General features: G+C 42.4%; 2 protein-coding genes across 2 annotated transcripts; both read right to left on the bottom strand.

Annotated features, from left to right (window-relative positions):
- Positions 1-4: 4 nt before the first annotated feature.
- Positions 5-13,062, bottom strand: capn1a (calpain 1, (mu/I) large subunit a). The gene is made up of 22 exons (XM_080550522.1): positions 12,996-13,062; positions 10,395-10,647; positions 8,653-8,722; positions 7,334-7,452; positions 6,839-6,972; positions 6,240-6,408; positions 5,750-5,833; positions 5,053-5,138; positions 4,743-4,817; positions 4,455-4,615; positions 3,717-3,886; positions 3,387-3,398; positions 2,939-3,150; positions 2,759-2,798; positions 2,183-2,248; positions 1,987-2,044; positions 1,561-1,625; positions 1,089-1,157; positions 921-999; positions 582-695; positions 408-466; positions 5-297 (listed from the first exon to the last, which is right to left on the bottom strand). The coding sequence occupies exons 2-22, from the start codon at positions 10,644-10,646 to the stop codon at positions 271-273; spliced, it is 2,121 nt and encodes a 706-aa protein (XP_080406648.1). The 5' UTR covers position 10,647; positions 12,996-13,062; the 3' UTR covers positions 5-270.
- LOC308175795 (calpain-2 catalytic subunit-like) lies at positions 12,227-27,918 on the bottom strand (the record flags this gene model as incomplete). The annotated part of the gene is made up of 20 exons (XM_080550348.1): positions 12,227-12,334; positions 14,020-14,078; positions 14,337-14,453; positions 20,228-20,306; positions 20,512-20,580; positions 20,692-20,756; positions 20,870-20,927; positions 21,325-21,361; positions 21,494-21,705; positions 22,240-22,251; positions 22,831-23,000; positions 23,830-23,990; positions 24,158-24,226; positions 24,358-24,443; positions 24,561-24,644; positions 25,070-25,238; positions 25,381-25,514; positions 26,187-26,305; positions 27,297-27,366; positions 27,688-27,918. 20 exons carry the CDS (start codon positions 27,916-27,918, stop codon positions 12,227-12,229), a joined length of 2,109 nt encoding a protein of 702 aa, XP_080406474.1.

Raw genomic sequence — 27,918 nt, 5'->3', positions numbered from 1 at the left:
TGACGACAGTAGCTGTTATCAAACCATACTTTTACATACATCCATACTTTTGCATAGGTTAAAAGTAGCACGGGGTATTTAGCTTGGTCAGGCCTCACCCTGCGATACTCTCTCTGCTATATGGGGTATAATGAGACGAGGAGAGGTTTGTGAGGGACTGTGTAACCAACAAGACACTACTGCTATGGGTCTTTATGGCTCCAGGGACGAGGCACTCAGCAGGGCACATTGGCTTTCCTATTAGTCCCTCTCCTGGAAGAAAGGTCCTCTTCAACCACACATGGTCATGTACAGCCACTAACAAGGGAAGACGACACAGAGACAGAAAGATTGACAGAGTTAGTTACATGCCACAGTCTGCTACAACTCACACCACCTGTTCAAATGCACTGTATGACAGCACCCACCTCAGTGATGTTCATTACAACCTCTCCTGTCCCTTCTTTGTCCAGCTGCTGGAAAGATCCTATAAAAAAAGTAAGGACAGTATATGTTTACATTGAGATATACACTGTGATAGACACGGTTTGACATAATTATGTGTACATTAGTTATGCATCCACCCATAAATCAGGACTTACTAAACATGGTTTCTAGCTTGACCAGGCAGCAGATGAAGTTGTCGAAGTCAACAACCTCGTTCTCAGCGTAGCGGGCCACCAGCACCTGGTTCAGCCTGTTGTTGAGTTTAAAGCCTATAGATGAGAGAATGTTCAGTGGGACAGGAAAGAGTGCAATTGCTTTCAGAATGCTAAAGTGACTGCCTGGCAATATTAGTTCAGCCAGTCCTAACTGTAATTATGAATTACATAAGTCAGTGTGTGTGTGTGTGTGTGTGTGTGTGTGTGTGTGTGTGTGTGTGTGTGTGTGTGTGTGTGTGTGTGTGTGTGTGATAAGCTCGCTTTTAAAGAGCACTATACCTGCTGACTCCACAGCTAGACGCATCTCATAGGAGCTCATGGCCCCTGATTTATCTAGATCATATTGTCTAAAGATCACCTTTAAGACATGAGAAAGATACAGTTATGCACACAGAAGTCAGTAAAGATTACATGAAGTTACATTATGTAGGGAGAAACAGCACCAACCAGCCACTTTCTGATCTTGTTCCAGAGGATCTGAAACTCCACCAGACCCAGACGGGCACTGCCATCTTTCTGGGTGGTCGTTGAGTTAAGGATTGTAATAAAGGGAGTGTTATTAACATAATAATAATATTAATGATCATAATAATACATTAGACTTATATAGCGCTTTTCTAGACACTCAAAGGCGCTACACAGACTGAAAAGATCGAGTAGTAATGTAGTAACTGGGGAGTAGTAGCTGGGGACACATGGGAAGGGGAGGGGGAGAGGGTTAACTGGTGAAGGCGAGCTTGAAGAGGTGGGTTTTGAGGGCCTGTTTAAATGTTGGCAGGGTGTTGTTCTGTCTGATGTGGTCGGGGAGGGCGCAGAGGGACGTAAACATGTATAACATAATGACGTATAACATGCTGATATTGCATTGTCTTATCATAGGTGTGCCTCATTCCTTTATGACTGATAAAAAAAAGGATACATCCATGAGGTTGACCATGGTCCGACAGGATTCCAGGCTGAAGCCGTCAGTCTTTATATCTTTGTCTGAAACAGCCATGATGAACAGTCTTATAGCATCACTTATTACCCTCACACCAAAGGTCCACTGCTTTTCAATGCCACGAATGACCCGTAATAAATTGTGTTGTCTATTAAAAACGACAGAGAGACCTTGATAGTGGGCTTATTTCAAAACAATGGAATAATAATAATAATAATAATAATAATAACTTAAATGTATATAGCGCCTTTCACAGATCCAAGGTCGCTTTACAGGGGAATGGGACAAACAGAACAGAGCCAGAGAGACAAACACACAAAACAAGAAACAGTGAAACAGCTACTAAAGGTTGAAAGCAATGGTGAAAAGGTGGGTTTTAAGGGCAAGGGAATACACTATACTCACGTCTACAAACCACTCTGTTCAGGATGGTCCTAAGCTCATGAACAGAAATCTCCATATCCTAAAACACAAGACGCCAAGAATAAGTTGGTCTAGAAAAGATAGCTTGGGGAACAATGACAAAGATAGAAAAGAACATGCAATTACTGTAATTAGTAAATGCATTGTTGTTGACATTTGTGTTTGGAGTCCTGCCTACCTCTCCTGCTAACTGAGCAAACATGGCCTTGAAAGAGTCGTCGATGTCATCTTCAGTTATATCCTCCTGTAGAGAAACAGGCAAACTGAACATGTGAGGTACAGTACTCACCATTTGTGAAATAGTGTCCCCTAGTAATGGCAGTGACTACAGGGGCCCTATTATGCACTTCATCAATAAGACGAGGCGGTAGATCTAAACTTAAGACGTGGAGGCGTGGTCAAGGCCACTTTGCTATTATGCGTGCTGTAGTGGGCGCCTAAAACCCGGCGCTAAGCAAAGAAATTAGTCATGGGTGTGTTTTGGGCGTCTTCTCAATCAACCCAATCAGCGTGCCAGGTGCCATTCCCTTTAAGAACCGGCTGCGTTGAGTCATTAGCGCTATGCTATTATGGAAGTCCTGAGAAGGAGGTCAGCGCGCTTCTCTGCCTCTCCCTTCTGAAATAAAGCAGTAGCGCGTATGAAGCGCATAATAAGGGTGGCGGTAGGTCTTAACCTGGCGGTGCGTCTTAATTAACACTTAAGACGGCAAGTTAAGAAGTGCATAATAGGGCCCAAAGTGTTCAGAAAACCAACCTCATCCTCCAAGTCTGCTGAGATCTCTTCATCTAGCTCTCTGCAATGAGAAAACCAACACAGCTGTGTCAGCGTTCCACTTACACACACTCATACTCACATAGACGTGTGTACAAATTAACTCAGATACACACGCTCACAATATCACACTCATAATGACACATTAACAGGCACACTCACTCTATTTCCGACTGCTTCTCAGTGAAGACTCTGAGGACAAAGTCGGCCTCCTGGCTGGGCTCGAAGGTGGAGGGGACGATGAGGTACTCTCCCGGGGGCAGGCGGAGACGGTTACTCACTTCCCGCAGGTTGATGAAGGTCTCAGAGCGAGCGCACGATGAATGTGTCAGAAAGAAGTCTTTCTTCAGGTGGACGTTCTGGCAGCCCCTGTACTACACAGCGCAGGAGAAACACGGTAGAGACAGGGAGGACCTTTTTGGTTCAATGTAGAGCCCTCTGTAGAAAGGGTTCTACAGTACATCAACATCTGTTTTTGTGTAGATTGAAGCTCAGCTAAATGTAGTTAAGTAAATCAGTGGCACTTAATTAAAAACAGGAAATATAACCATGGATGAATCTAAAACATGAAGTTGTGATAGAATCTTTTCATTTTGGATGGGCCCATTACCTCTTCTGGAATCTGCACAGAGAGAAGACACAATTGGAGAGAAAAAACGTCAGCTCGAAAACATGCAATAAAATTAATTTTATTTATGATTTTTTATTTTATTTTTTCATTTTTTTTTCATTTTTTTCATTTCATTTTATTTATTAATGAAGGGGTCTGGTAAAATTGCTCCTCCAATACCTTTGTTATAGTGTTGATTACAATATAACTGACAGAGTTGAACGGTCAAGAGTTTAGCAGCTCAGTAGTAATAGCTCAAGGCCCTGTCATTCCACAGTTGAAAGGAGTGTATGAGCCAGTCGGTGGCACTGCTCAGGGCTTTGCTCTCACCTCGTAGATAGCGAAGCCGATGGTGTGCATGTCCTGGCCTTGGCGCCGGTACCTCCGCCGGTCCTTCTGCATGAGAGCCACCAGGAAGCTGCAGGCCACCTCGTCATCCTCTGGGTCGTCGTCCTCCTCCAGCAGGGTGATCTTATACTGGGGGTTGATCCAAAACGTGTCTGCCAGGAAGGAATCAATGACAGTTTTGCATCCTTGTTCATCACATGTAGCAAATTATTTACTGTACTGTATGTATTTCTGAAGTAATCTTGCAGCATGTGTCACTGTTATGTCTGATCTTTTATATAATACATGTCATAAGTGATGTAAATGTCATCTTTGCTATGTGATACTGTATGTTATATGTGACACAGTCTGATCATTTGGTCCACATGTCGGCAACTATCGGTAATCAAAATGTTCAGACTTTTCTTTTGAAACACGGAACTACGTTTCAACGTTGTTGAGAATCACAACACAAATTCGCTAGTCGAGCCAAAATGCTGGAACGAAACGCATTCGGTGAGTAATCCCCACTGCTACCTAGTTAACTATAACACTACTTTCCCTTGTTAGCAGGCTCACAAAACAAGCTGTGTTAGTTGACTAGCGATGTGTCGTTGATTTTCAACAACGCGGAAATGTACCGTATTCACTTTTTTCGAAAGAAAAGTCCGATCATTACATCAGATCCCGACATGAGGACCAAAGCATTAGGATGTGTCACATATAGTGTCTGTGACTTACTAGCGTGGTTCCTGCAGCCCCCGGCGGTACTGCCCCTTCTCCACATGCCATGGAACTTGACGGTATTCCAGTGACTGACACCGTCGTCGCTCAGGGCGTCCGCAGTTAGGTTACAGATCTCCAGACGGTTAAACTGTCGTAAGAACTCGTTGAAGGACATCCTACGAGGGAGATTCCGTTTCTCAGACATATAATATGGATGTTCTGATCTCACATTTCTCAACAGTCTTAATGAACTTATTTGAAGAAAAAAATATACTGGAGAATTTCCAGGAGACACAATCTTACCAAAACTCTCCATCTTCCATCTGAAGATGCAGGTCCTCTCTCTCAGACGGGTCGACGTCATCCCACTCAGGGGCACTGGACAAAGGAATAAGAATAAATACTCAAGAAGTAAGTAGAAAAGCAACTGGGCCTGTCTACTACAGAAACTACCCTATAGAAGGTGATCCAGGCAATGTTAATAGTGAGCAAATGGATGTGCAATTCAAGGGTTATTGTAAATTGTTTCGCTAGTCTGATTATTTCAGAATGAGGCTTGTGTTGATTTCTAAGGGTATCGAGACCAGTGTTCAGGTCATTGGCCCATGCTCACTTGTCGCTCCAGGCTCCGGTCCATTCCACCTGTCCCCAGGGGTTACGCACACGAACCAGCCTCTCCGTCTGGCCCCGGTAGTCCACCTGTCACAGTCACGGTAAACGGTAAATGGACTGACTTATATTATATAGCGCCTTATTCCAAAGCGCTTCACAAAGGCCTCTCATTCACCCATTGAAACGCACATTCACACACCAATGGTGACAAGCTACCATGCAAGGTGCCGGCCCGCTCATTGGGAGCCATTTGGGGTTCAGTGTCTTGGTAAAGCGGTAAAGAACATCCCAAACACTTACACACATAAAAACAACAGACACTCATATATATATATATATATATATATATATACACAGTATACAGTATATATATAAGAGAAATAGAGAGAGAGAAATAGAGAGAGAGAGAAAGAGAGAAATAGAGAGAGAGAGAAAGAGAGAGAGAGAAATAGAGAGAGAGAGAAAGAGAGAGAGAAATAGAGAGAGAGAGAAATAGAGAGAGAGAGAAATAGAGAGAGAGAAATAGAGAGAGAGAGAAAGAGAGAGAGAGAAATAAAGAGAGAGAAATAGAGAGAGAGAGAGAAATAGAGAGAGAGAGAGAAATAGAGAGAGAGAGAAATAGATGTAAAAGTTCGATGGGGGGCGCATTATAAATAAAATTAACATTAACATTAACAGTATACAAAACCCAAACATACCTGCTTCAGACCAGTGAGAGAGTAGGCGTGGCCCTTAACCAGCTTCTTGAAGGTCACAGCCTCCATGTCAAAAGCACTGGTGATCTACAGTCATATGAACACATGCAGGTACAACAATTGAATCTAACAAGGGGGATTTATAGGTTGAAAACTCAATAGATTTGTGTGTTTCGTCTTAAATGAAAGTTTATCATTGTGTTGTATGAATTCGTGAAATTAGAATTATAAGGTTCTATCTCCGTTTAGGGCAGTTCAGAGATATTGTTGAGCGTCACAGTTTTTACATTCCATTATGTTTTGTGAGATCATGGAACCTTTGTATTTTATTAATTACTAACTCAAACATTTAAACATTTTAAAACTAACACCACACAGGCATTAATAAACACCTAATGGATCAGATTATGTAAAAAACTAAATTTTGACCAGAAATTGAGATAGAACCTTATAATTCTAACGTCACGAAATGTAGGTGGAAGTGTACACTCACGTCTATGGAGCAGCCCAGCAGAGAGCCCCTCTCCAGGGCTTTGCCAATGATTCTGTACAGGTCCCTTGGAGCTTTGCGGAGCTCATACATCTCAGACACGCCGCCGGTGAAGTCCTCAAACCCCTCAGTGGTGCTGCCCCCAGACAGGGCTTCATAGGAACCACTCAGCCTGCCAGCAGACATAGGGATATATGCATATATAACGCTTGTCTTCTTGGCAAAGAGAGTGTTTATTGTTGTTAATATACACTAGGGGTGTAACGGTACACGTACATTTGCATTCTTTTATCCACTGCATGTTCAGAACTGTGTTGTGTGTTGGGCCAAAGCAATAACAACAAGTGTTGGAGTAATCTCAGCCAGTACGCATGCTCACACATGCCACAGAGAGATTGTCACTAGTGGTCTGCTGGTGGTTCTGAATACGCTATGTTTTGTGAATTTTTACCCTGCTGTACCAAAAACCGAACCGTGACTTAAAAAACATGGTACGTGACAAACCGTTACACCCCTAATATACACACAACACTATTATGGTATAACAAAACAAGCTCTAAATAGTATGGTACGTGGGACTATCTAAGTCTTTAATGACATACTTGGCGTATGCTTTCTCAAGCAAAGCACTCCAAAACTCGTTGCCCTCGGCAGAGTGGACAAACATGAGCTCTCCGTCTTTCACCGGCAGCCTGTCGTCAATGACAACATCCACCCACTCTCCAAACTGCCAGAACTGGAACACAGAGAAGTCAAACAAGAGGTCATCTTCCTCTCAAAACATCAGATATATCTCAAAACCAGACCTGAAGACTGATATAGACAGTGTTATATCTTAGTAGTATGTGTCTGAATAAGATGAATGATTAACAGATGCCAGTATACCAGTCTTGTGTTTTTACTTTTTGTTTTGTTTTGACTATTCTTCCTGTAAAGCATGTGCTATACAAATAAGTTTGATTGATTGTTTGATCTAAACACTGATTTAATTGCTCCCCTACAATCTATATCAATCATCCCTGTCAATCAATCTCTATGAAAGTGTGAAAGTGAGGCCCATTGTAAGATATTGACTGTGTACTGTCTGTTAGTCATACTTGAAAATGGAAGATTCCAGCATAGTCATCCTGGAACGACTGGCCATGGGGAACCACCCGGTGTAGGAGCCTCTCATTCAGGGTGAGGGAAGCTATGGCCGCTAAGAGCCAGCAGTCACCTACAGCAAGAGGAAGAGAGAGATAGCGATGGTGTGTGTGTGTGCGTGTGTGTGTGTGTGTGTGTGTGTGTGTGTGTGTGTGTGTGTGAGTGCGTGTGTGCATGCATGAGAGAGAAAGAGAGAGAGAGATTGTGTTAGGAACAGGCTGCCCTATTACAATCAGGTCTCATACATATTCCAGTATGACCAACAGAGGGAGTGTGTGCCAGGCTGTGCTGAACAGAGAGCGCCGACAACCAAAGGTGCACCACCCCACAATCCATTTAACAACAACAACAACAGGCCATGTATTTTTATTTATTTTTTGCTCCTTGTTTTCCTGTGATAACAAGTTCATTTTCTTTGTTTTCTCCTGATCTCAAGTTATTTATGTCATTATCTCAAGATAACAAATGTTGTTTTCCTGAGATATCGGAATAATGTAAGTATTATTTTCCACGCCCTTCTAAGCCCCCAATTCACTGCAGCCAATGGTATGGGCCAATAAAAGGCCAAGAACACTCCCAAGTATGCAGTGCCCCACGATATGACACCAAATATTGATTCTACAGACTCTACTGAATCTGAATATTCCCTACAGTGCTTTTACTGCGGCACCTGGAATAGTTTTTCCTCTATAAGGCATGTACAGTGTGTACAGTTTATTACAGTGTATTGTATTGGGGATTAGTTGAAAAAGCCTGGATCGTGTTAATCTCGACTGTGATTTAATACTCAAGTCATTCCAATAACACAATTCAGCTTTGTCTCATCAACGCTAACTCTGTTCAGGCAGCCCAGAACAGCCGATTGTCGAAAAGAAGATACTACCACTGGAAAATGACAGTGCAGCGCTCTGCTTATGGAGCTTTATGAAGACAAAAAAAAGGGCTATACTGCCTCAATCAGAATTTCTTTTCTTAAATTGCACATATTCTTTGGGATTCTTTTGTGTGTTATGGACGTGTTATCATTTGTCACCACATACGGTACTCCAACTTCTCACATTAAAGCACACATGCAGACCAGTTGCAGAACCTTTTAGACAGCCTAGCGCGCCTAGACTAGATGACAGTAGAGATACCTGTAGGCTGGCTGGTTGGTTTCGCAAGACCTTCTTATGAAGTCAGGGTCTAGACTGGGTTATTGCAGTCGCAGCAGAGAATCTGGGCTCTTTAGCCGAGTGACAGTCTGGGTATTAGCAGATCAACTAGAACTCACCCAGAGCACCCTGGCAGATGTCTGTTCTGGTGGCTCCACCCAGGATGAACTGAGGGTCATCTGTCAGCTCCTAAAGGGATTATAAGGTTAATGAAGACTGGTACGAGAGTCATACTGTACGAGGGAAGGTTAGTGAACAGAAGAAAATAGGCATTATTCGTCTTTTTCCTATTGCTTCTCTAACATCTCTAATCTCTACCGAAATTACACAAAATCACCTCATTTAAATGGAATTATCCAACTTAAAACCGCCCAGTTTTCTCCGCCCAGTGGTGAAAACCACCCAGTACATCACCGGAGCCCAACTCCCTGCCATCGAGGGCCTCCAGGAAAAGCGGTGTCTGCGAAGGGTGTGAGGCATCATTGGAGACACTGTTTGCCCTCCTCCCACACGGGAGGCTGTACAGGAGTCTAGGCTCCCGCACCAGCAGGCTTGCGAACAGCTTCTTCCCTGTAGCTGTCAAGCTACTGAACTCAAAATCCCGGCAGTAGCCTTGCCCCCATTTGTGGCTTTTAAACTATTGATCTGGTTAGATGCCGAACTGCATTCCGTTGTTTTTGTACTTGTACTATTTCAATGTCCACCTCCTCTACACAGCAGTCGGGCTGCCCGATCACGTCTCTTCACAACACTGGCTCCCCGCTGGTGGAATGAGCTCCCCACGGCCGTCAGAACGGCAGAGTCACTACCCATCTTCCGTCGTAGACTGAAGACCCATCTCTTCAGGTTACATCTTAACTGCTCCTCCTGAGACATCTTCTGACCCTCACCACTACGTCTCCTAAAGACACCCGCTTTCCCCTCTACTGTGTCCCTAAGAACTTCTACTGCCCCCCTTGTACTGTTTCTCAGTTTCTCCAGTAATAAAAAATAAAAAAAAATAAAAAAAACGTTTTAGTAGAAGGCGATAATAGGGAGAAGGTTTTTTCTTCTAGCAGTGGCCCCGGGCCCGAGCTAGAGTACTCTTCCTGCAACGAATAGTGGACTGCTGATTCACATGCTTAGTATTCAAATGTATTGATTGTAAGTCGCTTTGGAATAAGGCGTCTGCTAAATGCCAAAAATGTAAATGTAAATGTCAATGTCAATGAAGTTGAATCTAATATAATCTAATTTTAAATATGCTTTCTTTGCACGTATTATGAATACGCCTCTACTATCCATGCATCTGTAACTGACGCCAGACGCCATTAGCTTCTCTGGCACACGGCTAGCTACTCCCTGGCTTTTCTAACAGTTACTCAGCAAATGCTTGAAGCAACAATGTCAACAAGTTTCACGTCAAGGAAGTGATGATGACGACAGCTGCAGCTCTGCCCTGTTCTAGTGGACTGAGAGGTCCGTGTCTCTGCTTGTCTCTGCTGGCCTACATCTCCGACACAGCAGCAGCTGCAGAGGGGTGTGACTGACCCGCTGTCGTCTAGACTGGGAATACAACTGACAACTGACAAGAAGTGCATTCTGGGTAAATGGAATACAGCACTGATCTGCCAATCATGTAAGATGCAACCTCCGAAAGTTGTAAAATATCACATATATATGAAAAACTTCCTCTCCCATTTCCAGCAAAAGATATTCTATGTTGAGAAGTCACATCCATGTGTCTGTGATATGTATATCATGTGTATCAGTATGGTTTGAATCACAATGACTTTAACGAGCCAACATAACATAACAGTAACACCTCTGTGTAACTAGCCACCCTGAGGTACAGTCAGGTGTCTCCTGTGAGTTCTCTCACCGTGGGCCTCATCCATTCCACATCCTGGGTTTTGGCGGAGTGGGGGGCAAGCTCCTTAAAGCCCAGGGAAGGAGGCTCAGCGGGAAAGCAGGGGTCCTCGAATAGGCAGCCGCTCTCCAGACACTCCTGCCTCAGCCCCTCGTAGTCCTGGTTGAGGAAATGGACCGCCTGGTCGTTGGAGCCCATGCCCGCGGCCCGCAGTCTGTTTGCTTGTATGGTTGCAGAGATCCCTCCAACGGACGACGGATACATACTGAGGATAAAAATAAGAGGGCTGGGTGGGTGCACTGCAGTGTATAAATAGCAGCAAACCCAATAGCAGCACACTAATGCCTATAACACAGCAAACAAGCCTGTCTTTGTTAATGCTGTTTTACTACTGACCTGTGTTGTTTTGATTGATCCCTCATCCGGGTTTTCTACTCATGAAACAGTGTTCCTTAAATCTTTCTGCGAGTGTGGAATTGATTCATGTTACTGCTGATCTTAGTAGATTGGATCTGTCTTCAACTGCTCTGGTCTTCCCCAACTGAGTCATGCAGCACAGCTCAGAGCTCAGACAACAACCTCTGCTAAACCAATGCCGAAACAACGATTCTCTAATTTCAAATAAAGACAGGGCTAATTGTTGATATGTAAATGTTGACTATATTAGATCCATCAAGTCAATAACCTAATGTTTTTCATGACTTTCATGAACAGAATTAAATACCTTGAGGGTGCATGATTCACTCACACTAGTACGCAAAAATGCAAGTGGCATCATTAAACATTTAAATATTGGCAATCTCCTTGGCTGGAAGTACTGCATCCAGCTTCATTGATTTTTTAATGTTCAGTGTCTTTTGATATACATTATCCTGTTATGTAGATGTAGTCTTGACATAAATCAGTACCTGATGATGGTTAAATAAAAGTAAAAATCTTAATGAATGGAAAGCATGACACATGCTGTAAGAGATGCATATTAAATCCCAAAGCACATATCAAAATGATGAATTAAAGAGAAACGTATGAAGAGGAGAGGTCGTTGAAACAGGTCACAACTTAAACAAGAGTCCATCCACTTTCCCCCAAAAAATGGTGTTAAGTCAGAGAAATGAAAACATGATACCTTGAGTCTGTGAGCAGGCTGAAGGAGAATGAGAGAAGACAGGAATGGTAATTCACTGGCATACCAAAGTCACACAAAATGCACATTATAAGGGCACTTCTAATATAAGAATGGTTAGTCCATGCTGGCATAAAGCTATAAATGTCATAGTGTCAGAGAGAAGTACTCTGATTGAACGTGTAGAGAAATGTGCTTAAGAAAAGCTGACCCTCAGCTCTGTTTCTCCTCAAAGTACGCCTCTCTCGTCTTCATGACTGTGCCCTGGCAGACAACACTTGCCACTTGCTGGCCAAGGTTTCTCCCTTTAGAGTACTTTTAAATCGAGTTGTGTGAGCAACGATTTTACATTTTTTCTTGGGACAAGCTTCAGTTCAAGGTGAACTTTCATAACACATTTTTTTTTATGTGTTATGAGAAGTTTACAACTTTTCCCCCCAAAAAATGTCTTATGAAAGTTTTTCATTTTCTTGAGTGGACAATGCATCTATCCATTAGGGCCTCTGCTCTGCTGCTTAAAAGGCTTTCTAATGAGCAACTTCAGCGAATAGACTGCTGGCATGGATCCAAGATGGGTGGCATGGAGACAGAGTGAGCCACATGAATAGAGCCCTGTTCTGTTCTGCAGTCAGAAAAGTGAAGTATGCATTACATAGACGAGACTGCATTGCAGACAATACCAGATTAAACTCAAGGTTATTAAGACTACATAAAACAAAGACTACATGGTTGTGTTTATGAAGACAATTAACCCTTGGGGCAGCATTTCATGCAGGGACACCCTTGTAGGGCCCCCGTGCCCCTGTGTGAAGTCTGCAGGAATGTCCCTCTGGTCAACAGAAGAGCTTGTGTGGCTTGTGACAAAGAGTATCTCGGATCTCCGCGTCTATGGAAGAGCTGACAATGCAGTGAAGTCATCCAGGGACTTAACCCCAACAATACCCAGGATGACTATGAACCTCATGCACAATAGTTTACTGTAAAGTACTATGAACACAACATGTCCATCAGTGGAAATATCAGCATTGTTTATGACAATTAAATATAGTGATATATAATGTATTATATTACACATTATTTTGTTTCAGAAGAGTAAAATAACATATCTGGCACTGTTTGGGTACTTTTCTGTACATCATAATAATCGGGCGTAATCGGGCGCACCTGTTCTGCGAGACTTTAACGTTCCACGCAATAAATGGTTAACTGGTTTAGGCCTGCCAACACTCACGGTTGAGATAGCACACCAAGTAGAGACGTCAGGTTAAAAAAAAATAAGAATTGTTTTTTTTTACAAAACCTAAGACGGATTAGGTGTAGCTCCACTGTAACGGTGGAAAACACCTACCGTTAATAACTATTGGACACGTACGGTGCGCCGTATGAAAGATATCGCTACTTTACGGCAAACGATGAATGACATCTTCACCGTTTAATCACTTCTTTTGTTTAGTTTGTGCAATTACATGAACACTGTCAACAACACTCACCACTTCGAAGACTCCTGTTTATGTTTTCCCAGATACGTGCAGCTTTATGATAGATCCTGTAAATCTCAGTAATGGGACGCAGAGCTTGGCGCAGTTGCGCATACAGTCCTTCTGGGAAGCCCAACCCCACCAGGGGAGGAGGGGCGAGTGGACTGTCCCATAGCTGGGAGATCATAAACTGACACACTGCATGATAATAAAGTCATTTATTATATATTTGGTATAGACAAAGATTGTAGGCAATGGAAAACTGCAAAAAATCATTGGGATAAATGTGATACATTGAGACACACTGCATGATAATAAAGTCATTTATTATATATTTGGTATAGACAAAGATTGTAGGCAATGGAAAACTGCAAAAAATCATTGGGATAAATGTGATACATTGAGACACACTGCATGATAATAAAGTCATTTATTATATATTTGGTATAGACAAAGATTGTAGGCAATGGAAAACTGCAAAAAAAATATTGGGATAAATGTGATACATTGAGACACACTGCATGATAATAAAGTCATTTATTATATATTTGGTATAGACAAAGATTGTAGGCAATGGAAAACTGCAAAAAATCATTGGGATAAATGTGATACATTGAGACACACTGCATGATAATAAAGTCATTTATTATATATTTGGTATAGACAAAGATTGTAGGCAATGGAAAACTGCAAAAAAAAAAATCATTGGGATAAATGTGATACATTGATTTGCCATATCTGGTAAGATACATAATTACTGTGTTTCAAAAGAACCTTTTAAAATGCATTTTGCTGAGTTCAACACCAAAATGTATGCACTCACTGTACTATAAGTTGCTTTAGATAAAAGCGTCTGCTAAATTGTATATTGGTGTAGCTTGTTTTGAGAACTTGTCTTGTAGGCATCTTCTAGATTGTGGAAAATGCCATCCACTGGGAAAAAAAATCAAACACTTTAATACATTAGAACCGACGATAGTAGACTTTATGAGTTGATTATAAAAGCGTGTTGACTAAAAATATGTCTATGTCTCACCTGGAAGAAATTCAACTCAATAGAGTCACTTTCATCAGTGTCAATTGCCTTGAAGATCTCTGCAAGGATGAGATATAGGTACAGTGCCAGCCCGGTGTTATGGTGGATTCTCTAATTGTGTTAAAATGTGTGTGTGTGTGTGTGTGTGTGTGTGTGTGTGTGTGTGTGTGTGTGTGTGTGTGTGTGTGTGTGTGTAGAAGAGTTTAGATGGTGACATGAATTCAAAGATAGAAAGGTGGAAACAGAAGGTACCAGAAGGTACCTACACATCCCCCATAATAACCCACACATAAATAAAGACAGGACACTGTGCTTACTGAACATCATCTCCAGACGCATGACGCACGCCAAAAAGTTATCAAAGCCAATGGTCATGTCAGCCTCTCCATAACGAGCAACCAGCAGCTGGTGAATGTTGTTGTTCAGAGTGAAACCTGTTTAGAGAGAAGAGGGTAAGGAGAATAATTACAGGGAACTATGTGTGAAAGGGGCTTAAGTTACAAATCAATGTCTAAAGGGAAACTCCAGGGCCAGACTGAAGCTCAGCTTCTACCCCAGGGCCATCCAGGCCCTGAACACAGCAAAGACCTAGGTTCTGGGCCCTGGACAGTCTGGACGGATTGATGGCAGCTGCTGGATTGAAAAATCAGGTGTAGTGCTGAGGCACAAATGTGTACATTTCAAGCCTGCAAACTGCGACACTTTAAATGAATGTGCAATAACACTATGTGCAATATGACAACCCTAGGGTACATAAGGTTGCAGAGAAATAGGAAATGTTAGAAGAGGTATAGCATAGCATAGAGTACAGCACAGTGTTTTTATTTATTTATTTATTTTAATTTATTTTTTCTTTCCTAACACCAGGGGAGCCACCCCTCCCAAATTTCGTTGTTTGGTACCTGTACTATAGCAATGACAATAAAGACCATTCATTCATTCATTCATTCATTCATGTCAGAATGTTCATACCATTTATAGTTATTTTCAGAATGCAAGATTAGAAAGTTTTCCAGGATTGAGAATAAAAATGTAGTATTTGAAATTGAGTTTAAAATGCCAGGATGGCATACTGGATTGGCCCTCCCATGTACGTAGTATGAATTCACTGCACATTATTTAGGAAGTCCTTCCCGATTTTAGTCCCACAATTTAATGGAGCAGGTATAGTTGGGGGCCTTAGGGATATTTTTGTGCAAATTTGTGCAAAAGCACCAAATTTGGCCCAGATGTAGCTCTTAGGGGGCTTTTCCACTACGGTGCTGACCCGGTGCTGACCCGGGTCAGCCCGCTTCGTTCCCCTTTTCCATTAGTCGTCCCAGGTCGGTTCGGTCCCAGGTCAGCTCGCTTCTTTAGCTCCACATCGACCCCAGGGTCTAAAATTTCATATCCGGGTCTCTTTGCCAGGCTGCGTGTGACGCTGCACACCGTTGATTGGTCAATGGAAAATCGTCATCCCAAGTCCATATATTTCTTCACTAACCGCCATCTTGAAATACCACATTCACTCTAGGAAAATGTCACTACAGTTTCTGTAATAGCTTATTAATAAAGATTCGAAAAATTATTCTGACCATCGTATTATCTTAGTTTAATGTCATTTCAATGAATCATAGAACTTTTATTTACAACAAGCACAACACAAAAATCGCTATTATGCACCGTCTTTGCCCGTGAATAACACCGGCTGTGGAGGTGGTACAAACACAATACTCCTTTGCTAACTTCACCATCTGTCTACGGTCATTTTGAGCCCTTAACCACCGCGCTGACACCCCGAGAAGTTATGCTTTTAACCGTAAACTCGATGAACCGGGAGTTCGCCCGGCCGCTGCTGCTCGCAGCACCGCTTGTCCAGTTGACAGCGGGGGCAGAGAATATTTCTACCCCGGAATTCCATTCAAATGCCCGCGTCAGTCAGCCTTTTCCGTAGAAATACATAGCTCCGTTATATATCTAACGTTACATGTTTTAAGGCTGATCTGTGCATGATAGTGCTGCATTATGTTGATCTATTTATATCGATCTATAAACGCGGAGATTGGAGCCCCGCACCAGCAGGACAGCGCTGCACTCGTATCTATCAGCCTGTCTGTATAATGATGTCATTGAATGCCGATGCTGAGATACTGTGCTGATGAACCATTCGCTGACTGTCTTAATAAATCAAGTACAGAGATTCCAACCCGTGTTGAACATTCTATTTCCTTGTCAAATCGTGTATGCTGTCATTGCTGTGCACCTAATCTATGAGATGACAACGCATTTAAGATCACAATCCTCAATAGATTGATTCCATCGTTTTACCGACAAGAAGATTCTACAATCTATCAGCCTTTCCGTAGAAATACATTGCTCCCTGTATAACGATATATATCTAACGTTACACGTTTTAAGGCTGATCTGTGCATGGTGCTGCATTTTGACATAATTCTTATCGCATTTCTCCACGCCACTCTCCACGCCACTCTATCCCACCTGGAGAGGGGAAACAGCTACGCGAGACTGCTCTTCGTGGACTTCAGCTCCGCCTTCAACACCATCCTTCCAGACAGGCTAGTGACCAAACTACTAGACCTGGGTCTATCACACTCTATATGTGCGTGGATCAAGGACTTCCTGACCGACCGCCCCCAGAGGGTGCGGGTGGGCCCCCACACCTCCACAGCCCTCAGCCTCAGCACTGGGTCACCCCAGGGCTGCGTGCTAAGCCCCATCCTCTACAACCTCTACACCCACGACTTCACCCCCGTCCACCCCAGCAACTACATCGTAAAGTTTGCAGACGACACCACCGTGGTGGGATGTATCTCGGGGGGGGACGAGGCGGCGTACAGGGATGAGGTAGAGCAACTGAGCAAGCTGTGCAAGGTTAACAACCTGCTGCTAAACAAGTCAAAGACCCAGGAATTCATCGTAGACTTCAGGAGGAAAAAGTCCGAGATCCAGCCCCTGCTCATCGACGGAGAGAGCGTGGAGAGAGTCTCAACCCTCCGATTCCTGGGACACAACATGCGGGATGACCTGGCCTGGAAGGACAACACTAAAGGCACCATCAAGAGGGCACAACAGCGGCTATACACCCTGAGATGCCTCAGGAAACAACACAACAAGCAGGAGATACTGGTGGCCTTCTACCACGGCGCAGTGGAGAGCATCCTCACCTTCGGCATCTCCAACTGGTTCCACAGCTGCACAACAGCGGAGAGAAACGAGCTACAGAGAGTCGTGAGAACAGCACAGAAGATCACCGGCGCCCCCCTCCCCTCTCTGGAGGAGCTGTACAACACACGCTGTCTCAGGAGGGCCTCCAAGATCTCCAAGGACCCGACCCACCCTGGGCACGTACACTTTGTCAAGCTGCCCTCGAACAGGAGGTACAGGACCCCGGCCGCTAAGACAAACAGACTGAAGGACTGCTTCTACCACAGGGCCGTCAAGGCCCTGAACACAGAAAAGGCCTAAGTTCTGGGCCCAGGACAGTCCGGACGGATTGTATGGCAGCTAGTGCTGAGGCACAAACATGTACATTTTCAAGCCTGCAAACTGTGACACTGTGAAAAAATACTTTTTGTGCAATATGACAACCCTAGTTGACTATCTGTGCAGTATAGTACAGGGGATTGTGTACATAGCCTTTATTGATGTAAACCAGCTCCTTACCTTCTTGTGATTTTATGCATCTATGCTTTTTCTAAAATGTGTTTTCTTTTTCCTTTCCTAACACCAGGGGAGCCACCCCTCCTAAATTTCGTTGTTTGGTACCTGTACTGTAGCAATGACAAATAAAGTCCATTCCATTCCATTCCATTCATTCCATTCCATTTCCCCGTTGTGTTGTGCTGCCGTTCCGTAGTCCAGCGCTTCATCATCCCCCTTCACCCCTTTCCATCCCTGGCATCATTGTATCAATGAACGTGGTATTATACATATTTACATATTACATATTTGTTGTTATTTATGGAAGTGTCCGGTTGCTGGAGGAACCAGGACGCCGGCTACACTGCACAGTTTAGCCCGAAATATATAGAGAGTGCAGCACCGCAACTCCCGTTGACAGAGAATCGTTTTACCAGGGAATTCGCTCCGCGCTGTGTCGACGGTGATAGGAGAGTAGGATCGATTGAATTGTTATCCTAACCCACGGTAAACCGAAGTTATTAACCCACTTTATTAAAACACTTTGAATGGAATAGATAGGACTTTCCATTCAATGAAGCATTGAACTGAAATCGGCAGGTAACAGGCACGTAACATCCATATGCTGTATATATACATACATATATTTGACTACCAGCAAGACACCGGAGCACTCTATAAACGCGGAGATTGGAGATTATGTGTAGAACAACATATGTGCAGAACAAAATCCAATAGAAATGATTCAAACATGCAGACAATCAGGCAGTAGCCATCTCGCGCTGTTATGACGCGTAACTCCGCCTACTATCGTCTACTCCTCCTACTAGCTCCGGGTCTGTGTGTATAATGGAAAACCAGAACAGATCAAAAGTGACCCGACCTGACCCCGAACCGATCCGAACTGCACTAATCCGGGACCCTGATGGAAAAGCACCAAGAGTATGCTCTAATGATTTAGCCAGGGCGGCCGAGCCAACGACCACCTCTGAAAAAGGTTTCGGCTATAACTTTTGAACCAAATGAACTAGAAATGCAAGCCTGGTGTCTATTTTATGTTTTTTGACTATTAGAAACACAATGCTTCCAGAAAATGGTTAAAGCCAGACGTACCCACAGTGGATGAATGGATAGATATAATTCATGATATATATGTAATGGAAAAGATGTCATACTCCCTTAGAATTCAGGTAGAAAATTCTATCGGATCTGGACGAAATGGACTGGATATGTTAAACCTGTAAGGTCAGATTTCTGTTGAATTGTTAAAAGAACATGAGAGGGTGATGTAATTGTGTTTATTTTCTTGAATCATTTCCTATTCTAATCTATCATATGTAAGATGAAAGCTCCCAAAGTTCATTCGCTATTGTTTTTCTTTTTTCTTTGTTTGTTTTTGTTTTCGTTTTGTCTTGTCTTTACTTTACTTAATATAAAAAAAGAAAAAAAGACTTTGGTCATAGGAACTGAGTTGATTGTGATATGTTGAATGTAATGACGATTGTTGTAACCAATGACCATTGACAATAAAAAGAAAATTTAAAAAAAAAAGAAACACAATGCTTATATTCATGATTGGGTGTGTCTGGACCCCTAATTTGCATAATGCCTTTTTTTTGGGGGGGGGGCTTTTGGGTCTGGTCGATTGGCAAATGTCAATGTCCTTGCTGTGACGTATTGCGTCGGTCTTGCAAGTGTGATGGGTGCCACCAAATGCAATGTACTTCTGACATTGACATTCTCGGTTGCAGGTTGGCATCTTCTGTATTAGCTGCACAGGGTTTGAGGAACTCTGGACCATGAAGGACGATATCATTGAACACTCGTAAGGGTTCAGCCTCGTTGTAAGCAGTACTTGTGTAAAACCAAGGCAGCCCTCATCAACAGAATTGCCTCATCCTGAGCCAATTGTTCCTCTTAGCCACTTGTTCCTTGTTTGCGATGTAGGTTTCCCTCCCCTTCTGGTGTTCACTCTATTCAGGCAGATAGCTGAGGAGATGTTGCTTGCCTGTTGTTGTGTGGGGTTCATAATCAGACACAAACACCTGCGTTCTTTCATAAGGTTCCTGTAGAGTTGCCGTAATAGGAGATTGTGAAGGAGGATCTGAATCCTCAACCAGAGCAACAATTTGTGCAATAGTTAGATGGTCAAAGGTTGTCCCCCACTCACTGGTAGATGCTTCCCCTTCTGACACCCTGGCCTGACAGTGTCATGAGATGCTTGCCGTTTTGCTGCATATCGCAACATGAGATAACATTTGGCATGTAGTACACACCTGCTGCGTGCACATCGGAAGCTTGTGTAACTAATCTACCAAGAAGCTAAAAATGTTTACAAGGATGAACTGAATACATTTCACTAAACAATATAGGCTAAAAAAAAATAGTATGTAGTATTGTTTAATGTATAGTAAATACTTTAATTTACTCAATTTAATCATGGCTCAGGTCAGCTTTCAGATGGGGCCATGTGTAGGCTTCAGTATTCTTAAATTAATCTATCCTATAGGCCTACTGTATTATCCTGCTGAGGCCGTGTTTTACTCAAGTTAACTTTATGTTTACAAACCTGCTTCTCTTAAGGCCATGCGCATCTCTGGTGTACTCATGCATCCAGAGCCATGCATGTCATTCTTCTTATAGACGGCCTGGGGGAGGGAGGGACAGATGAGTGTTGTGAGATTGCACTTGTATGAGTACAAGACACACAACTGGTGCTATTACACAACAGAGATGCTACTATATGCATATGTGTACAAGTCCATATACGTTCCTATAATTCTGTGTACTGGACGTTAGTACACTTAATATCTCAACTTGATATATAATAATAATTAGTAATACAGTTCTCACCAGGCATTTCTCAACTTTCTTCCACAGTGTAGCAAATTCTTCCAGCCCCAGTTTGCCGTTACCGCTCTCCTGATTGGCTGTTAAGGCTGACATGACATGTACATGTACTGTATCTGGGCACAGCAAGTTGAGCTTTCATCAATAGCATATCACGGTCAGGCAAATCCATGAAAAGGATACATCCATGAGGTTGACCATGAATCTGCAGGTGTCTAGACTGACACCACCAGTCTTTAGTTCTGGTTCTGTGAACAACACAAAGAGTGTTCTGCAGTCATCACTCCAAATCCAACACATTCTCTTGCACAGTTAAAATTGAAGCGGGGCGATTATAATAGACAGAAATCATTTCACTTACGTTTAGTGATAATGTTGTTGAAAATGATCCTGAGCTCAATCGCTGAAATGTCCATATCCTATGATATAGTAGATACAGATAATTAGGCGAAATATGCCTGATTTCACAGTTCATAATTGTGTACACAACCATATAGATTTGTGTGAATGCAGTTTCTCATCCTAATATTATTTAACAAAAAATTGTGAACTTTGATGGTACAGCCAAACTGAAAAAGAGGGATACTGCATTTTTCTTGTAAAATGTAAGGCCTCAGATAAGTGAATTTAGTTATTCTGGAGAGTTTGAAATACATACAGCACCAGCACGTTGTGTGAACATGTCCCTGTACACTGCATCAACCTCATCCTCAGATACCATTTCCTGGTAAAATATTGAAAAACATACAATATTAGTATACCACTAGGACAGGTAGAACAGCATGGCAGAGTGAGAGGAGAAGGTTAGTTCCTTACATTGTGTAGTTCAGCCCTTACAACATCATCACAGGGCCTGAGGGAGAGGGAATTCAACACATTACAAAGTTTTTGTTATCTATGATCTCACAAGATATTCTATTATCATTATTACCCATTGATACTTTTGTGTGTAACCTAAAACTGCAGATATTTTCAAGGTGCTCACTGTATTTCAGCCTGTTTCTCTGAGAAGACTCTCACACAGAAGTCTCCATTCTTGTTGGGGTCGAAGGTGGAGGGGACGATGAGGTACTCTCCTGGGGGCAGTTTGAAGCGTGTGCTGACCTCCCGCTCGTTGCTGAAGGTCTCTGAGCGAGCCTTCATCGCATTGGTCAGGAAGTGATTCTGATCTAGATGGACGTCCTTTTGTCCATACAACTGCAGGAAGGCAGAGAGTCGGGGAGAGTAAAGGCAATGACTTAAAGGAGCAGGGCGTGAGCTTGTTGGGAATGTTGCCATCTGTGGCCACCCTGGCAGTAACAACATTTATATGTCATATTTATATGTTTATATGACGGGCAGGACATTCCATTTCAGAATGCACTTTGCTCAGAGTTCTTAAATGAAACAGTGTTCTTAAATCAAATATTTCTTTCAGGTGATCTCATTCCCTGACAGATTAATCATTAAATCATTCCAACCAATAGGAGGCTTTTAGAAAGCTTGCATGTTACATACTGGACCTTTGGAAGTTCTGAGTTTGGATATAAGCTACTATGTACCCATTGCAACACATTTTCAGTTGATAATTACATTGGTCAAAGGGGAACATTATAGACTTAATGTAAGAAATAGAAACTGTTCACAAACATCTGTTCACAACATTGCTGCCTATCTGCTCTCAGCTAACCCTAACCCAATCTCAGTTGTTTTCTCCATTGAGCTGCTAGCTTCCTGGGACTCCGTGCTCACCTGAGGAGGGACCTGAGGACAGAGAGAGAAGCACAGAGGAGGACATGTCAACCAAGCCAGATATTAACTATGGATGTATCTATATAAATAAATACCAAACTAATATATAGTATCCATTACATACATGTACTTTGAAGTGGTAAATGCCATGAGTTGTATTGTATTGTACTGTATGCTTGTGTATTTTATTGTATAGTCTTTTTTTTACATATTGTAATATATTGTATTGTATTGTAGTGTATTGTGTGTTTGCGTTCAACCCAGGAAGATTAATATGTATCTTGATAAACTAAACTACCGTAAGTTGTTACTGTTGTGGTTATATGGGGTGATCCGCCCTTCATTTACATTTTAGACATTTAGCAGACACTTTTAACCAAGTAAGTGAATCATTTATACATCAGTCATCATAAGAAAAACAAATCTATGCTAGGACCAGGGGCCAGTCAGAATGCTAGAAGAAGGAAGATTATTTTTTATTTTTTTTACAGTAGAGAAACTGTACAGGGGGGTAGTGGAGATGAAGAGGTATTTAGGAGGGACAGTCAAGATGTAGCCTGGAGAGATGCCTTCTGATGCCCTGAGACACACCTCATAAATGGCAAAGCCGATAGTCTCCATGTCCTTCCCCTGTTTCCTCATCCGCCGTCTGTTCTTTTGGATCAGACCCACCAGAACGCTGCAACCCTCCTCACCATCATCAGAATCATCGTCCTCCCATTCCAGCTTAATCTTGAACTGTGGATTCATCCAGAAAGTGTCTGTGGGGAGAATAATTGGCCACCATCATAATGAGGGAGAGGTTAAAACAGAATGCTCTTAGAAGGGAACATGCTGTATGCCTGAGATTTACGTTTAAGTCGTCTGTGTCTGATTGCTTTCTGTGTTCCTTGTCTTTGTCTTTATCTGTTCCTTTACCCGGGCTGCGCCCCGGGCCGATGTAAAAGTTGGATGGGGGGCGCATTATAAATAAAATTAACATAACATAACATAACATACAAGGTATGTGTTACGGTGTATGGTAGAGGCATATGTTAAAAGAGCATGCACATGGTGCTGGGTGTGTGTTATGTTTGTATTTATGAACGCACAACACACTAGTAGCATAATACTTCAAGGTAGCTTTACTGAACAACAGCTGTCAGAACAGAGCAATCCATCACAGATACACAGATATCATCACTCAGACACAACACCACAAGACAGAACAATCGAACACTAATACGTTACTGTTAACCCAATGTACAGATCACTATTAACCCAATGTGCCGACATAACAGTGTGTCCATGGTACTGCATGCATACATGCGTGTCATGGGGTAGTGGTGGTCTAGGTAGTGGTGGTCTAGTGGTAGTGAGTTGGACTTGTGATCGGAAGGTTGTGAGTTCAAATCCCGCCTGAAACCACACCACTACTACTGTAGTGTGCCCTTGAGTAAGGCACTTAGCCCTCAGTTACTCCAGGGGGAATGTCCCTGTAATTCGTAATTGTAAATCGCTTTGGATTAAAAGCGTCTGCTAAATGGCAAAATTAAAATAACAAATAAAAATTAATTAAAAAGAAATTAAATTTAAAAATGTATTTCTTACAGGGATTGTTTCTACATCCCCCTGCAGTGGAGCCCTTCCTCCAGCTACCATCATAGTGAGAGACACTCCAGCGGCTCAGGGAGTCAGCAGTCAAAGTGTCTGGGGTCAAAGTGCAGATCTCCAGGTGGGTGAAATTCTTCGTGAAGTCTATAAATGACATCCTGCAAAAAACAAAACAAAGCAACATGTACAGTACAACAGGTTTTATATGGTCTAACATACTCCCATTGAACCACCAACGCAACATTGGTAAAAACAGATATTTGGGATTAATGCTACTGTATTTCAATTTGAGAACTTTGATGTGCCAATACAGTTACCACTGTACCAAAACTCTCCATCGTCTGCTTTTCCCTTCTTACACTCAGAGGAATCCACATGTTTCCACTCCGAGGAGCTGAGGAAAGACAGAAGGAGACCGCTGTCTTGTGACATACAACTCTGACATGATCGGGGAGAGATACTGGTATACCACCAAACCATTAATGCACCAATCATGGTTGCTCTAGTCCTCTGAGGTGTTCTCACGTGTCACTCCAAGCTCCCGTCCACTCCACCTTCCCCCAGGGGTTCCGCACCCTGACCAGATTCTCCTTCCCCCCACGGTAGCTCACCTGGTATAGGAAGGATTGTCATGATTCGAGATTTGGCTTCCAAGAGATGTACCAGAAACACTACAAGGGACTTTGTGAATATACTGTATGAATCGTGAATCTCAAAAGTGACAGTACCTCTATGGCTCCAGTCAGTGAGTAGGCATGTGCCTTTACAAGCTTCTGGTGAGTAACAGCCTCTTTATCTGCAGCACTGGTGATCTGGAGAGGAGAGACAAACCATAACCAATAATAAAGCTTTAGAACAACATCATAACCAGACAGTTGACATAACCTCACTTTCATTAAAATTTGAAAATGTGCCTGACAAAAATATACCCAGTTAGTTCGAACACGCTAGAGGAGAACATCTAAAAGCAGCTGTGTACAGCATTTAACAGCGATTGTATCATTACATTTTTACATTTACATTTTTGGCATTTAGCAGACACCTTATTCCAAAGCGACTTACAATCAATACATTTGACTAAGCAAGCGAATCATCAATCCACCAGTCGTAGCAGGAAGAGTAATCTAGCTCAGGCCCGGGGCCATTGGCAGTCTCCGTGATAGAAGGAACAAAAAGAAACAAAAAAAATACTAAATATATTTTCTTTCATCATGTATACGTAGATGTGAAATCTCACATCGATGGAACAGCCCAACAGTGCCCCGGACGCCAAGGCTTTCTTGATGATATGGAACAAGTGGGAAGGAGCTTTCCTCAGGTCATAGTTCTCTGCTATTCCACCTGTGAAGTCCTCAAAGCCCTCTGTGGTGGATCCTCCAGAGAGGGCCTCATAGCACCCATTCACCCTGTCAGACAGAGAGACAAAAAACAAACAGACAAACAATAAGACAGACAGACAACACCATAGAGAGACACATACATAATGTTTATGCAATCAGAAATAGATCATTAGGTAATGTGTGTTAGTTAGTGTGTAATCTCCCTTACTTAGCATAGGCCTTCTCCAGCAGGGCGCTCCAGAACTCTGAGCCCTCAGCCGAGTGAACAAACTGCAACTTTCCGTCTCTGGTGGGCAGCTGGTCATCAATCACCACGTCCACCCACTCTCCAAATTGCCAGAACTGAGGACAACGACATTCCAGCTAATGAGAATTGATCACATTCGAGCACCTGCCATGCACAAAACTCCAACCAAGCACCTCAGTGTAAATAAGCTCATTTCTAACAGCTCCACATAGTATGTGAAAAGGACACGGTGCCCACTTGACATGGCCATCTGAAAGAATATATGAAAAACAGAGTGATGAATCACTTGTATTGATTGGTCTTGGCTATAATTAAAAAATACTTTCAGTCACTCATTAGACTCAATAGAAACAGCATCCTTAAAGACTATTCTGAGTTTGTTATTGTGGACATGCTGTTTTCACATCCATAGAGGAACAGCAGTTGGACCTGAAAGTCATGGAACTGTTGGAACTGAAAGTCATGCACATAAGTAAAAAAACAACAGCATTAAAGGCCCGCATTAGTCAATAGAGCTCCACAGTGTGATGTGGCTAGGCTATTTGTAAAGTTTACACATTTTTATTAAGAATTGCTCTGTGCTATATCTGGCATTAATTTTCCAAATATCTCACTGCATCTGTTTTTTGACAATTCTTTCCCAAGAAAATCCAGGAAGCAACACTAGCTGGTGTGGGCCTTTAAGTACCACTGAAGAAGTTATTCAACAATTTCATGATGTATGGTTCAGTAAACGGGGTACACATTGTCGTGGTCATCATACAAACCTGGAAGTGAAAGATCCCGGCATAGTAATCTCCGAAACCTTGGTCTTTAGGTACGACTCGTGCCATTACTTCTTTATTTAGGGTCAAAGAGGCAATGGCTGCCAGGAGCCAGCAGTTCCCTGAAGAAAAAAACCCCAGATAGGAGACACATAGGTGTGTAGCTCATAAGAGATCACCATTAAATTATAGCTCATCCTGAGGATTCTCATTCTTCATAGGCTGCAATAGCTCCCTCACAAAATCCCTAAAACAGTGACCCACACACTGTTAGGTACGGTACACAGCATAAGTGCCAGAATATCATCCTGTCCCCTACAAACCACACATGGACGATTTAATGAAAATCCAAATATCCTCACGCCTTTAGCAAACTGTACACAGAGTACCAAAACAGCCTCCAGTCCTCGAACGAACATAGAACTCCCTGTCAAGTGTTCACAGGTATCCCTTTCATATAGAACAGCTCACCTCAGTTCACCCCACATTTGGATTCCCTTCCATGCACGCTACAGCAGTTTGGCTTTTTAATCATCAAGGAAAATGTAATGTTTAGTTCAACACACTTTTCCAGACTCTTTGCATAACTTATTTGGATCACAATTAACTAACTTGCTGATAATTCAAAGATGTTTTTCAACAGAATTTGTATCAACAGTGTCATTTGAATACCGGTAAGTCTCAAAATAACAGGTTTCTCTCTGTGTGTCTGTAATATTAGTTATGAGAGGAATACAGTAAAAGAGGGATGCTGCCTCTATCACTTACATCAACGTTTTCGCTTTGTTTTCGCTTTGTGATTAATTCACTTGTTTTAATGGGGCTAGGAAAATCCCTTTTGTTCTTGTTTGACCATGTTGTATGCTACATACAGTACTTCTACAGGGAGAACAACCTGACAATGAGACAGTAGGGCTGTTCAGATATAGTCTATAGTAGGGTGGTCCAGGGGACTCTTAGCCCCATTTGTGACTAGACTTACTACGTTTTACATTTGGACGTTGTAGAAGTACCTTGACTCAGGAATGTAAAAGTAATAAGTAGTCACAAATAGGGCTGGGGGACTAAAGCAGTAAAGCAAACAGGCGGTGTGGTTCCTGGAAGAACACTCACCCAGGCCTCCCTGGCATATGTCAGTTCTACAGGCTCCATCAATTATGAATTTAGGACTGGACACCAGTTCCTGACAGGGAAAAACACAACAATAAATGTGTATTTTAATGGATGAATATTATACATTCTTATTGGGAAGTCACGGAAGAGAACAGATTATAATCTTGATGAATGACGTTATTTAATAGATCTTATTTGTGATGGGTTTACGAACATGTTATTAATAAACATATTATTATTGTTATAAATGTTATAAATATAATTCTTCAGTCACACCCCTCAAAAAAAATAACATCTGTAAACTGACAAAGCTAATAAAGATGATTGAAGAAGATGATTCCTTTTTTTATTAATAATGAAGTGGTCAGAGTAGTGAGGAGCAATCACTTACGCCAGGTCGTTTCCATTGTACCCTTGCGGTTTTATCTGGACCAAGTTCGTTGAAGCCCAATGATCCAGGAGAGGCTGGAAATGTGGAATCTTTGAATAGTTGACCTTTGTTCAGACACTGACTTCTAAGCTTCTTGAAGTCTTGGTTCAGGTACTTTATCGCATTGGCATTTGAACCAAATCCAGCGGCCAAAGCCCTCTCCTTGGCTAACGTAGATGCCACCCCAGCCAT

Source organism: Nansenia antarctica (genome assembly GCF_963989245.1).
Source record: "Nansenia antarctica genome assembly, chromosome: 1".
NCBI classification, from domain to species: domain Eukaryota; kingdom Metazoa; phylum Chordata; class Actinopteri; order Argentiniformes; family Microstomatidae; genus Nansenia; species Nansenia antarctica.
This window is presented reverse-complemented; position numbering and strand designations above follow the sequence as displayed.